General features: G+C 42.5%; 1 protein-coding gene across 2 annotated transcripts in view; it reads left to right on the forward strand.

The window, feature by feature from the left end:
- Window positions 1–12,096, forward strand: part of Sbno1 (strawberry notch homolog 1) — a 74,947-nt gene that overhangs the window by 56,689 nt on the left and 6,162 nt on the right. For both annotated transcript variants that reach the window (XM_008839294.3, XM_008839295.3), the window contains exons 26-30: window positions 1,366–1,512; window positions 1,594–1,688; window positions 1,776–1,868; window positions 10,049–10,186; window positions 10,829–10,905. In XM_008839294.3, coding sequence (XP_008837516.1) covers window positions 1,366–1,512; window positions 1,594–1,688; window positions 1,776–1,868; window positions 10,049–10,186; window positions 10,829–10,905 — 550 coding nt within the window. The remainder of the gene's footprint in view (window positions 1–1,365; window positions 1,513–1,593; window positions 1,689–1,775; window positions 1,869–10,048; window positions 10,187–10,828; window positions 10,906–12,096) is intronic.

Consider the following 12,096-nt stretch of genomic DNA (forward strand, 5'->3'; position numbering starts at 1 on the left):
CTGGCCTGTTGTTGCACTTAGGAGGCCGAGGCCTAGTCTCCATAGAACTCAGAACATCTGTTGCTATAGCAGAGACCCTGTCTCAAAACAATGTTTGTGTATTTGAAGCCATGTATATCACAATGCAGGTGTGAAGGTCAAAGGCAGCTTTGGAAAACTCTCCTTGTCGTCTTCTACCTTGTGTTTGAGACAGTCTCTTGTTTTTATTGCTGTGCTGTGTACTCCAGACTAGCTGGCCTATAAGCAGATCCTCCAGCCTTAGCCTCCTGCGTAACTGGGATAGAAGTATGCTGCTAGTCCATGGTTTTAATAGTTCTTAATCCTTCAGGCAGTTCTTAGCCCTGGCTGCAAATTTGATCAGTATGATTAAGGTTTTTGTTGCTGTGTCCATGTTTCGTTTTATGATGGGGTCGGGGGAGGGGGTCACACTGTCATCCTATGCTGGAACTATAACCAAAGGTAGCCTTTGAATATGCTGCAATCTTCCTGCCTCAGTCTCCTAAGTGATTAGATTATAAAGCCACTACATCTAAGATTTTACAAAATACTGAATCCAGGAGCAGAATTTAGATATGAGTAGTTTCCAAAGCACCTAGGCATTCTGTTTGTGTAGCCCGGCTTGAGAATCACTGACTTACATTGGGATTGGAATTTTTTGTTCTTGTTTTGTTTTTAGAGACGGTCTTACTGTGTACCTCTGGCTGACCTGGAACTCTCTAGACCAGACTCGCCTCGAACTTACAGAGATTCACCTGCCTCTGCTTCCTGAGTGCTGGGATTAACAGCATGTGCCACAACTCCTTGCTAGCACTTTGAATGTTATGAGTTAAATAATGTTGGGAAGCTGGGTGCCGCTGGTGGCATATATCTTTTTTTTTTTTTTTTTTTTTTTTTTTTCCGTTTTTTTTTAAAAAGGGGTTTTTGTAGCTCCAGCTGGCCTAGAACTCACTACATAGACCAGGCTGGCCTTGAACTCACAGAAATCTGCCTGCCTCTGCCTCCCAAGTGCTGGGATTAAAGGCGTGTGCCACCATGCTCGGCCCGAATATATTTTTAATTCTAGCACTGAAGAAGTTGAGACAGGATGGAGACCTTGTCTTGAAACAAGATTTAATGTCAAACCAGTTCTAAATTGTGTTCATTGCTAAGGTGAAGATGGAAGAAGTCAGTTTGGGGACGGTCTCGTCAACATGTGCTCATGTGCTCCATTGTGATACTGGTAGCTGTGGACAATGAGCAGTGCATAAGGTGGGAGGAGCCTAGACTAGTGGGTGAGAATGTTGCCGATTTGCTTTGCCAAATTAAAAAAAAATTTAAATTACCATTTGAATTAATGAAATTTTTCATGTAATCTTGTCATTGCAGATTACAACAATATAGGAAAATTCTTAAATAGAATTCTGGGCATGGAAGTGCATCAGCAGAATGCGTTGTTTCAGTATTTTGCAGACACACTTACTGCAGTTGTTCAAAATGCCAAAAAGAATGGAAGATACGATATGGGGATCCTAGGTGAGTAGGAAACTTAAGATGTTCAGTGTACTTCTAGTAGAAAGTATTTTTACATTTACATGTTACTGCTTCTTATTTGAGATCTTGGTTCTGGAGATGAGAAAGTGAGGAAAAGTGATGTGAAGAAGTTTCTGACACCAGGATATTCAACCTCTGGCCACGTAGAATTGTACACAGTAAGTCTAGAATGTGTTGATGTTGACAGAAGTTCTATCGGGGTGAGCATCTATAGACAGGAGATCCATTTTTTTTGTCTTTCACAGATTAGTGTGGAGAGGGGAATGTCCTGGGAGGAAGCAACCAAAATTTGGGCTGAGCTGACAGGACCAGATGATGGCTTTTACTTATCACTGCAAGTATGAATTGAGTTTTCTTCTAAATGCTACTAGAAAATATAAAGTCTTTCCTTTCCTTTTTCCTTTTTCAACATGGAGCTCAAGCTGGTCTCATACTCTGAATCTTCCTGCCTTCCTTCTAGGCTCCTGAGCTGATAGGATAACAGGCATGTGCCACCATACCCAGCTTTGTAATTCTTTCATGCAACCATTTTGTTATTCATTATGTGTTGCTTCTCCTTGTGTTCAGATTGTGTGTGTCTGTGTGTTCGGGGAGGTTTGGTTTGGTTTGGTTTTTTTGGTCTTTTTGAGACAGGGTCTCCCTGTAGCCCCAGCTGTCCTGGAACTCACTATGTAGACCCGGCTGCCCTTGAATACCCGAGATTTACCAGCCTCTGCCTGTGCTGGGATTAAAGGCATGTGCCACCACACTTGGCTATGTTTTGTTTTTAAGACAAATGGGAAGAATCATGAAGAAGTTAATACAGCTAGACTTTTTTTGTTTGTTTTGGAGGGGGTTATAAAAGATTTATTGAAGAGGCTGGAGAGATGGCTCAGTGGTTAAGAGCACCGACTACTCTTGCAGAGGACCCAGGTTCGATTCCCAGCACCCACATGGTGGCTATGAACTGTCCTTAACTCCAGTTCCAGGTGAACCCAGTGCCCTCTTCTGACCTCCATGGCATTGCACAACATGGGTGCACTCACATACATCCAGGCAATACACTCATACACATGAAATAATAATTGAAAAAAAAGCTGGATGTGGTGGCGCATGCCTTTAATCCCAGCACTTGGAAGGCAGAGGCAGGTGGATCTCTGTGAGTTCGAGGCCAGCCTGGTCTACATAGCAAGTTCCAGGCTAGCTGGAGCTACAGGGAGACCCTGTCTCAAAAGACCAAAAAAATTTATTGAGGGGACAGGAGCAGGCTTCTGGGCTCAGTGCTTCTTGGCTGCAGCTTTCTTCAGGGCCTCCAGCATGTTACTCAGCTACTCCTGCTTCCTTTTGGAAGTTCTTGATGAACTTGAGTGCTGGCGTGTCCTTGGACACCTTTAGCTCCATGGCTGCAGTTTTCCAATGGTGACTATGACCTGGACTTTTTGTTGTTGTTGTTTAAGACAGGACTCACTGTATACTCCTGGCTGATCTCAAAGTCACCAAGATCCATCTGCTTCTGCTTCCTAAATGTAGGGATTAAAGGCATGTACCACCATACAGAGCCTGCTGGATTTATTTTAATTTTGCCATTGATAATGACACAGGTCTTTAAGCCCCTGCAGAGAGGCAGGTGGATAAGATTGAAGCCAACATGGTCTGCCTAGTAAGTTTCAGGCTAGCTGGGGCTACAGAGAGACCCTGTCTCCAAAAAAAAAAAGGAGAGAGAGAGATTTTATGTGTATAAGACTTTTGCCACCATGTGAATACAGTACCAGTGGAGGCCAGAAGTTGGCATCAGATCCCCTGGAATTGAAATTAAAGGCTGTTGTGAGCTGCCATGCAGGTGATGGGGACTGAATTTATGTCCTTTGCAATAACGGCAGAGCCATCTTTTCAGCCCCCTTTAAAAGTATATTTTCATTTTGTGTATGTGTGAACAGGAGTGTGCTGTGGCAAGTCAGAAAAACTTGCTTGTCCATTGTCCTAGTTTGTTTTTCCATTGCCATGACAAAACACTCTGACCAATATCAACTTGGGGGAGGAAAGGGTTTATTTAGCTTACATCTCCCAGGTCACAGTTCATCAGGGAGCCCACGATAGGAGCTCAGGGCAGGAACCTGGAGGCAGGAGCTGGAGCACAGGCCATGGAGGAACGCTGCTTACTGGCTTGCTCCCTTGACCCCTGCTCAGCCTGCTTTCTTATGCAACACAGGCCCACCTGCCCAGGGGTGGCACCACCCACAGTGGGCTGGGCCCTCCCACATCACTCATCAAGAAGATGCCCCTCAGACATGGCCACAGGCCAATCCAATAGAGGCAATTCCCCAATTGAGGCTCCCTCAACCCAGGTGTGTCAAGTGACACTAAAGCTATCCAGCACATCCATTTACATCATTTTTTTGGGCGGGGGGTCTTTTTGAGACAGCGTCTCCCTGTAGCCCCGGCTGTCCTGGAACTCACTATGTAGACCAGGCTGGCCTTGAACTCACAGAGATCCGCCTGCCTCTGCCTCCCAAGTGCTGGGATTAAAGGCGTGCACCACCATGCCCTGCATAAATTTTTTTTTAATTTTATTTTTATTTTAATGTGTATTTGTGTATTGCCTGCATATAGGTAAGTGCTCCTGTGCTGTGCAATGCCAGCGGAGGTCAGAAGAGGCTGTCAGATCCCCTGGGACTGGAGTTACGGTCAGTTGTTAGCTGTGGGTGCTGGGATTCAAACCTGGGTCTTCTGCAAGAACAACCAGTGTTCTTAACTGCTGAGCCATCTCTCCAGTCCACATTTACATAATTTTTTACTTGATTTATTTTGAGAGACATTACAATCTTAGAATTCTGTACACATTGAACTTTATTTTCATATTATAGTAACTTTTGTTGTTTTGAGACATAGAACTCAGGGTGGGCTCCAGTTTCTATGCTCTTGCCTCAGCCCCAAAGGGCTAGGATTACAAGCTTGTTCCCACATAGCCAAGTTCTAAGCTTTTGCTGACTTTGTTTTTTTTTGACTTTTGTTTATTTTTGTCTTAAGACTTTAAAAGTTGTGTGTGTGTGTGTATATATGTGTGTGTGTGTTACCTTCATGTATGTAAGTGCATCATGTCCTGCAGTGCCCACAGAGACTCTGGAACTGAAGTTGCAGATGTTTGTTAGCTGCCTTGTAAGTGCTGGGAACTGAGGGTCCAGTGCAAGAGTAGCCATTGCTCTTTAACTGCTTAGCCCTATCACCAGTTTTTCCTGTTTTTAGACAGGGTCTTCCTATTGCCCCAGCAGGCCTAAAAATTGTATTTTTATTTGAAACATTGTTTCGTCTTGAATTTCTATGTTCATATCATCCCTCCATGCACTGAGTTTTAAGAAACATTTTTATAACATACAATGTTTGCACTTTAAATATACAGTGGTTTTTGATATGTTACAACTATGTCACTATGCTAAGTTTTAAGAATTGTAAAATACATAATAATATAAATTTTACTTCTTTTACCGCCTTTGTATGTGTGATAATGCAGGCAAACAGTTGGTATAGCATGGAGCTGATCTTGTCTTCCACCTTGTTGAATCAGGATCTCTTTTTTTGCAGTGCAGCGTTCTTCAAGCTTACTGGCCTGTATCCTCCTGGCAGGCTAATTCTCCTATCTCCACCTTCTATCACATTGTAGATGTTCTGGTGTTACACAACCACATTTGGCATTTTACCTGTTTCTAGGGATAGAACTCTGATCATCAGGTGGTCTCATTATGTTACTCCAGCTGGTTTTGAACTCCTGTGCTCAGATGATCCTTCTGCTTTAGCTTACTGACACACTGTAGGCACATACTCAGTGGCCTATCTGCCTCTTAAGTCATTGTTTTTGTCTAGTTTTCATTCTGTGGTAATCTGTTTTAGAGAGTAAAATCACTCCTTCATGGTGCTGAGGAAATTTTTCTTAGACTGTAGATTATAAGAAATAATGCAGAGAAGCTGGGCATGGTGCTGCACACCTATAATCCCAGCACTTGGGAGGCTGATGCAAGAGGATTACAAATTTGTGGTGAGAGCTTGGGGCCATCTTAAACTACATAGCAAAACTCTCAAAAACCCAGAGGGCTGAGGATATAACTTGGTAGTAAGATCTTTAGTTTAGCATATGCAAGGCCCTGGGTTTGACCTTAGTACCACACATACCGGTACTAACAATACAGAGAAATGCCTTGTGTGCTTTCCCTCATTCCTTTTGTGGTCGTATTTGGCCACACGTTATTAACAGGTCATTTATTGCATTTTTCCTGTAGATGTGTAACTAACAATGTAGAATGTGGGTTATTGAAATTTTTACCAGAACTTCACCAATTGTGGGTTGTTAGGAAAGTCCTGCCTTGTAGCTTTTGATGAGGGGATGGGGTAGTGTCTGTCTCCTGCATGGCAACAAGTAGCAATAACCCTCAAAGGGCATCCTTCCAGGGTTGTGTGTCCATGTACCTCTGAACCTTCATGACATTAAGGCACATGCTGTGTAGGAAGTGTAGCATGTGCTTGAGATTACTTTCGTTTTTATTACACCATGGTGATTTAATTACAAATGCTGGCACTGGGCACAGTCAGTATTTTGTCATAAACCTCCAGCAGGTTGAAATGTTTTATGTCGGCTGATTTGAAGCAAGTCAGTAGCTCCATGAACAATAATTTATTGAATATTAGAATTGGGGAAATGCCTCTATTTTAGAACTTTTCTTGTTCTTCCTACTTGGTTGGGGGGTTGGGAGGGGCTGGAATATAATAGCTTTGGTATGCTAAGCAGGAACACCATCACTGAGCCTTTCCTTCAATTTTGTCCTAGAGGTTAGAGTTAAACAGACTTTATGTAGGTTCAGTGTTTAACATTGGCATCTTCCCCGGTTGCTTCCCACCTTACTTATTGAGATAGGGTTTTTCACTTGAATACAGAGCTTGTATTGGTTATTCTAGCCAGCTAGCTTGCCTTGGTATGATCCCCTGCCTCCACCCCTCTAAACACCAGGATTACACGCCTGCCACTCGACCCTGCATTTATGTGTGTCCTGGGGTTCTGAACTTGAGTCCAAAACCTTGCACAGGGAGCTCTTTACCAGCTAAGCCATCTCCCCAGCCAAAGTCAAACTTTTGAAACTTAAAGTTAGTGTGGCTCAGGCTGTAGCTCAGTGATAGAATGCTTGCCTTGGGTGCATGAGGACCTTGGTTCCAATCCCCGGTACTGCCACTAAAAATGTTGAAAATACTTAAACAGGTATGATGACACATCTATAGGCATTCAGGAGCCTGAAGTGGGCAGATCATTTGAGCTTGGGAATTTGTGTCCTGGGGAACAGAGCATCAAACCTTGGCAACATATGATGCCTCCATCTCAAAAGATTAAAAGTATATGGAAGTGTCATGCTGGAGAGATAGCTCAGCAGTTAAGTTAAATATTTTTATTTTATGTTTGAGTATATTACCTGTGTGTATCTAAGTGTGCCCATGTTGTGCAATGCAGGGAGTTCCCTGAACCTGAAGTTATGAACAGCTGTTAATTCTTGTGTGGGAGCTGGGATTCAAACCTGGGTCCTCTGCAAGAAGAGCAGGCACTCTTAACCAGAGCCATTTTTCCAGCCCCTGTATATGTATTTAATTTATATACATACATTTAAAAAATATTATTTTATGTGTATGAGTGTATTGCCTGCATGTATGTGAGTGCACCCATGTCATGCAATGCCACAGAGGTCAGAAGAGGGCTTCAGAGTCCCCTGGAACTGGAGTTAAGGACAGTTTGTAGCTGTTGTGTGAGTGCTGGGAATCGAACCCAGGTCCTCTGCAAGAAGAGTCAGTGCCCTTAACCACTAAGCCATCTCTCCAGCCCCTAATTTATATTTTTTTATTTTGTGTGTATGAGTGTCTAACCTATGTATATGTAAGTGCATCCATGCCATGCAACGTCTGTAGAGGCCGGAAGAGGGCATCACATTCCCTGGAACTGATGTTAAGCCAGTTAGAACCCATCTTCTGCAAGAGCAGCCAGTGTTCTTAGCTACTGAATTCTCTCCAGTCTCTGTTTTATTGTATTCATATTTTTGGTTCTTGTATACATATTTTTTGAGACAGGTTCTCATTGCAGCTGCCTTGGAGCCCACTGTGTTGACCTGGCTGAAGTTAAACTCAGAGATCTGCCTGCCTTTGCCTTTTGGGGTGCTGGGATTAAAAGCGTGCACTACCTACCATACAGCAAAAAAAAAAAAAAAAAAAAAAAAATTTTTTTATTAAAGATCATCCCTGAGCTGGGCATGGTAACGCCCGGCCTTAATCCCAGCACTCGGGGAGCAGAGACAGGTGGATCTCTGAGTTCAAAGCTAGCCTGGACTGCATAGTGAGTAGCTGGGGCTACAAAGAGACTCTGTCTCAAAAAGACCAAAAATAAATAAAGGAATAAAAAATAAAAGGGGCTGGAGAGATAACTCAGTGGTTAAGAGCACTGACTGCTCTTGCAGAGGACCCAGGTTTGATTCCCAGCCACACATGGCCGCTATGAACTGTCCTTAACTCCAGTTTCAGGGGAATCCATAACCCTCTTCTGACCTCCATGGCATTGCATGACATGGGTGCGCTCACATACATGCAGGCCATACACTCATACACATAAAATAAAAATAATAAAATATTAAAAAAAATAAAATAGAAGATCATCCCTTGGTTTAAGTCTTATCTGTTGCTTAAGTTCTGTATGTTCATTTATGTGGGCTTAGGGGTTCTGGTGTCACAACTCTGCTGTTTACAGAGCACTTTCTCATGCCACTAGTCACTCCATCCTCCACTACACCCTGTGAGGCAGGAAAAAGCAGCACTGATGGGACAGGTGAAGAGATGTGGTCAGTTCAATCTGTGGTGGCCATTTGAGAAGCTTGAATTTTATTGTAACTTGGAAGCAAACTTGCTGGGTTTTTTTGAGATAGGTCTCCCTTTGTAGCACTGGTTAGCGTAGAATTTCAGGTGATCCTCCTTCCTTGTCCTCCTCTGCTGTAGGCATATGCTACCACACCTGGCTTAAGTTTTTGTTACTTTTTGGGGACAGGTTCTCATATAACCCATGCTGGCCTTGAACTCCTGGAATGCAAACTCACCAAGATCTACCTTCTTCTGCCTCCTGAGTGCTGGAACTAAAGGCATTTGCCACCACACCCAGCAAGTGTAACTTTTTTTGAGTCAGAGTCTCTTCTTATAGTTCACACTGGAATTTGCGATCCTCCTGTCTCAGCCTATCAAGTGCTAGGGTTATTTGAGTGTACCATTATGCCTGATTTAGGAGAGTAACGTTTTGTTTTATTAATAGCACCCATGTTGTCCAATGCCCTTGGAGTTCAGAAGACAATGTTCAATCCCCTTGAACTGAACAGTTGTTACCCGACATGTGAACGTTGGGAACTAAACCTGGTCCTCTCCAAGAGCAGCCAATGCTCTTAACTGCTGAGCTTTCTCTCCAGCCACAGGAGTGTAACTTTTACTTGATATTTTATTATGAAAAGTTTAAAATGCATACTACATTTGGTTTTTTTCTTCTCACTGTGATTCCAGGTACAAAGAAAAGGCAAAGTTACCTATTAAACATTTGTACTTATTCTGACATTTTTCTGTAGAATTCTGTAGATGGCGAGGGAAAGTGGGAGTGTGATGACTGGTGGGTGCTCAAACTGAGTGGCCCTGCACCCAGGGGTGAGAATGGGGTGTAGTATGATCAAAATAAATTGCATACATGTATGAATTCTCAAAGAATAAATTATTAGCCAGGCATGATAGTGCATGATTTTTTTTTTTTTTTTTTTTTTTTTTTTTTTAGACAGGCTCTCCCTGTAGCTCCAGCTGGCCTGGAACTTGCTATGTAGACCAGGCTGGCCTAGATCTCACAGAGATCTACCTGTCTCTGCCTTCCGAGTACTGAAATTAAAGGTGTGCTCCACTGCACCTAGAATATTAGATTTTTTTAAAAAGAGTTCTGTGGAGCCAAGCATTGCAGCTCCCATTTGTAAGTCTAGTACTTGGGAGACCAAGACTAGTTTACTGTGAGTTCCAATCTAACATGGGCTACCAAGTAAAATTCAAGCCATCTTGGACTAGATAGAGTGTGAGGTCATTTCTCAAAAAATGAAAAAGAAAGAAAACTCCTATGGAAAGAAATCCCTTCCCCAAACCAGAGTTGACACAATAGCTTCTTCTCAGGCTAAAGTCTAAATGTGTATCTGTGGTTATAGCTACATTTTTATATAGTCACCTGATAGTATCTTTAGAATTATTGCATTTGTTTATGTTATAATAGCATGTTTTTCCAGGCGTGGTGGTGCAGGCTTTTAATCCCAGCACTTGGGAGGCAGAGCCAGGGGGATCTCTGGGAGTTCGAAGGCAGACTGGTCTCCATAGGGAATCAAGGCCAGCTGGGGCTACAGGGAGACCCTGTCTCAAAAAAAAAAAAAAAAAAAAAACCCACCAACTAACTATAATAGCATGTTTTTAATTATATGATATCAAATCTCACATTTTATAATTGTTCTTCTACTAGATAAGAAATAACAAGAAAACAGCAATCTTAGTTAAAGAAGTGAACCCTAAGAAGAAACTTTTTTTAGTTTACCGACCAAACACTGGGAAACAGCTCAAGTTAGAAATTTATGCTGATCTAAAAAAGAAGTATAAGAAGGTATTTTCTTATTTGTTCACTGTGCTGTGTGTGATAATTACCTGTGTTACAAGACTGAGATTAAATTGCTGTTGGGCCATCTGCACATATATTTACTCTGTCAACTCTTATTTAATTAAAGGACAGTATCAAGCTTTATTGCACGAGTCCCCCAGTTTTAATGCTAACACCCATCAAGGATAGTGTAGGGTGACTCTTTGACACTATGTTTCACTGAAGGTCTTGGTGCCAAGTACAAGGCTTCAATTGTTTGGTAAGGGAAGATGTGGGAGATTGAAAGTCCTTCCCACCAACTTTTGGGTTGTCAGGAGCATGCTGCAGTGTTTTTATTATACAGATTGCTAAGAAATAGTAAATGCCTGTTTTTCCTAACATGAGTGACTATTTTAAAGTATTGCCTTATGTGGTTAGTCATTCTCATTTGAAAGTAATTATTATTCAACTATAACTCTTGAGAAATTCACTACCTAGGAAGGGAAGTTTCAAGGGTTTTTTTTGCGGGGGGGTGGTGGTGGCATTTACCTTCTAGTAGTGAGGGCTAGGTTTTCTGATAAAATGGATTTGGAGTGGGCAACCTCTGGAGTTAATGGCCAGATTAGGTATCCAGTTTGTCTTCAGTGGGGCTTTGTTCTGTCTTTGCAGGTCATCTCTGATGATGCCCTGGTGCACTGGCTGGATCAGTATGACTCATCTGCAGACACTTGCACTCATGCTTACTGGTCAGTACTTCATAGTTCTCCACAGACTTTCTAGAGTTGAATTAAGACTTAAACATACCTTCTTTTCCTTTTTCTTTGGGGGAGGGACACACAAAGTGTTACCATACAGCCTTTGTGGTGATCCTCTGTCTCTATCTCTCAAGGTCACCGGATATCAGGTGTAAGCCACAATGTCTGGATAAGTACACTTTGATTATTTATAGATCTGTCCTTAGGAGTAAATAAGCAGACTGACCATTGGTAAGTATAGTCCACTTGATCAGAAGCCTAGCATGGTCATGCATACCTGTAGTCCTGTGTTTGGGAAGTTCAAGGATATTCTTGATTGCAGAGGGATTTTAGTCCAACCTGGGCTACCTGAGACCCTGACTCAAAAAAACCCAAAGCAACAACAGATAGTGTGTATTTGTAGATCAGACACTGTTGAGGTTCCCCAGGCTGTTCTTCCTTCATGCTCTATTTCCAAGTAGCTAATGTCTGGTAGTATGTCCTTAATTTCCATCCCTAAGGTTAGAACGTGCTTCTTCCACCTCCTTTCCTCTTTGTGGGCTTTTTTTTTCTCTCCTTTTTGGTCTTTTTGAGACAGGGGGTCTCCCTATAGCCCCAGCGGGCCTGGAACTTACCATGAAGACCAGGCTGACCTTGAATTCATAGAGATCCACCTGCTCCTGCCTATGAAGTGCTGGAGTTTAGGCATGTGCCACCACGCCTGACTCCTCCCTGCTTTTATCATCTCCCTTAATTTTTCCCTGTTTTTCCAGGTTAAACGGGAAGCTTACTCTGTATCACAGACTGAACTTGAACTCAGTTCTTGAGTACTGGAATTATAGGTGTTTGCTATCTCACCCTTATTTGTTGTTGTACTCCCCCCCTAAAAAAAAGTGTTTGGGTGGTGCATGAAGAATTAAAATCTGCACTAAGAATTAAAGTCTAAGGTCAAACTATAAGACTGTCTCTGGGCTGGAGAGATAGCTTGGCAGTTAAGAGCACTGACTACTCTTGCAGACGACCTGAGTTCGATTCCCAGCACCCACACAGCGGCTACAGAATGGTTCTTAACTACAGTTCCAGGGGAAATCAGAAGCCCTCTTCTGACCTCCATGGCATTGCACAACATGGATGCACTCACATACATGCAGGCAATACACTCATACACATAAAATAAAAATGATAAAATATATATTAAAAAAA

This window comes from Nannospalax galili, unplaced genomic scaffold, assembly GCF_000622305.1.
Source record: "Nannospalax galili isolate Female #2095 unplaced genomic scaffold, S.galili_v1.0 scaffold218, whole genome shotgun sequence".
NCBI classification, from domain to species: Eukaryota; Metazoa; Chordata; class Mammalia; order Rodentia; family Spalacidae; genus Nannospalax; species Nannospalax galili.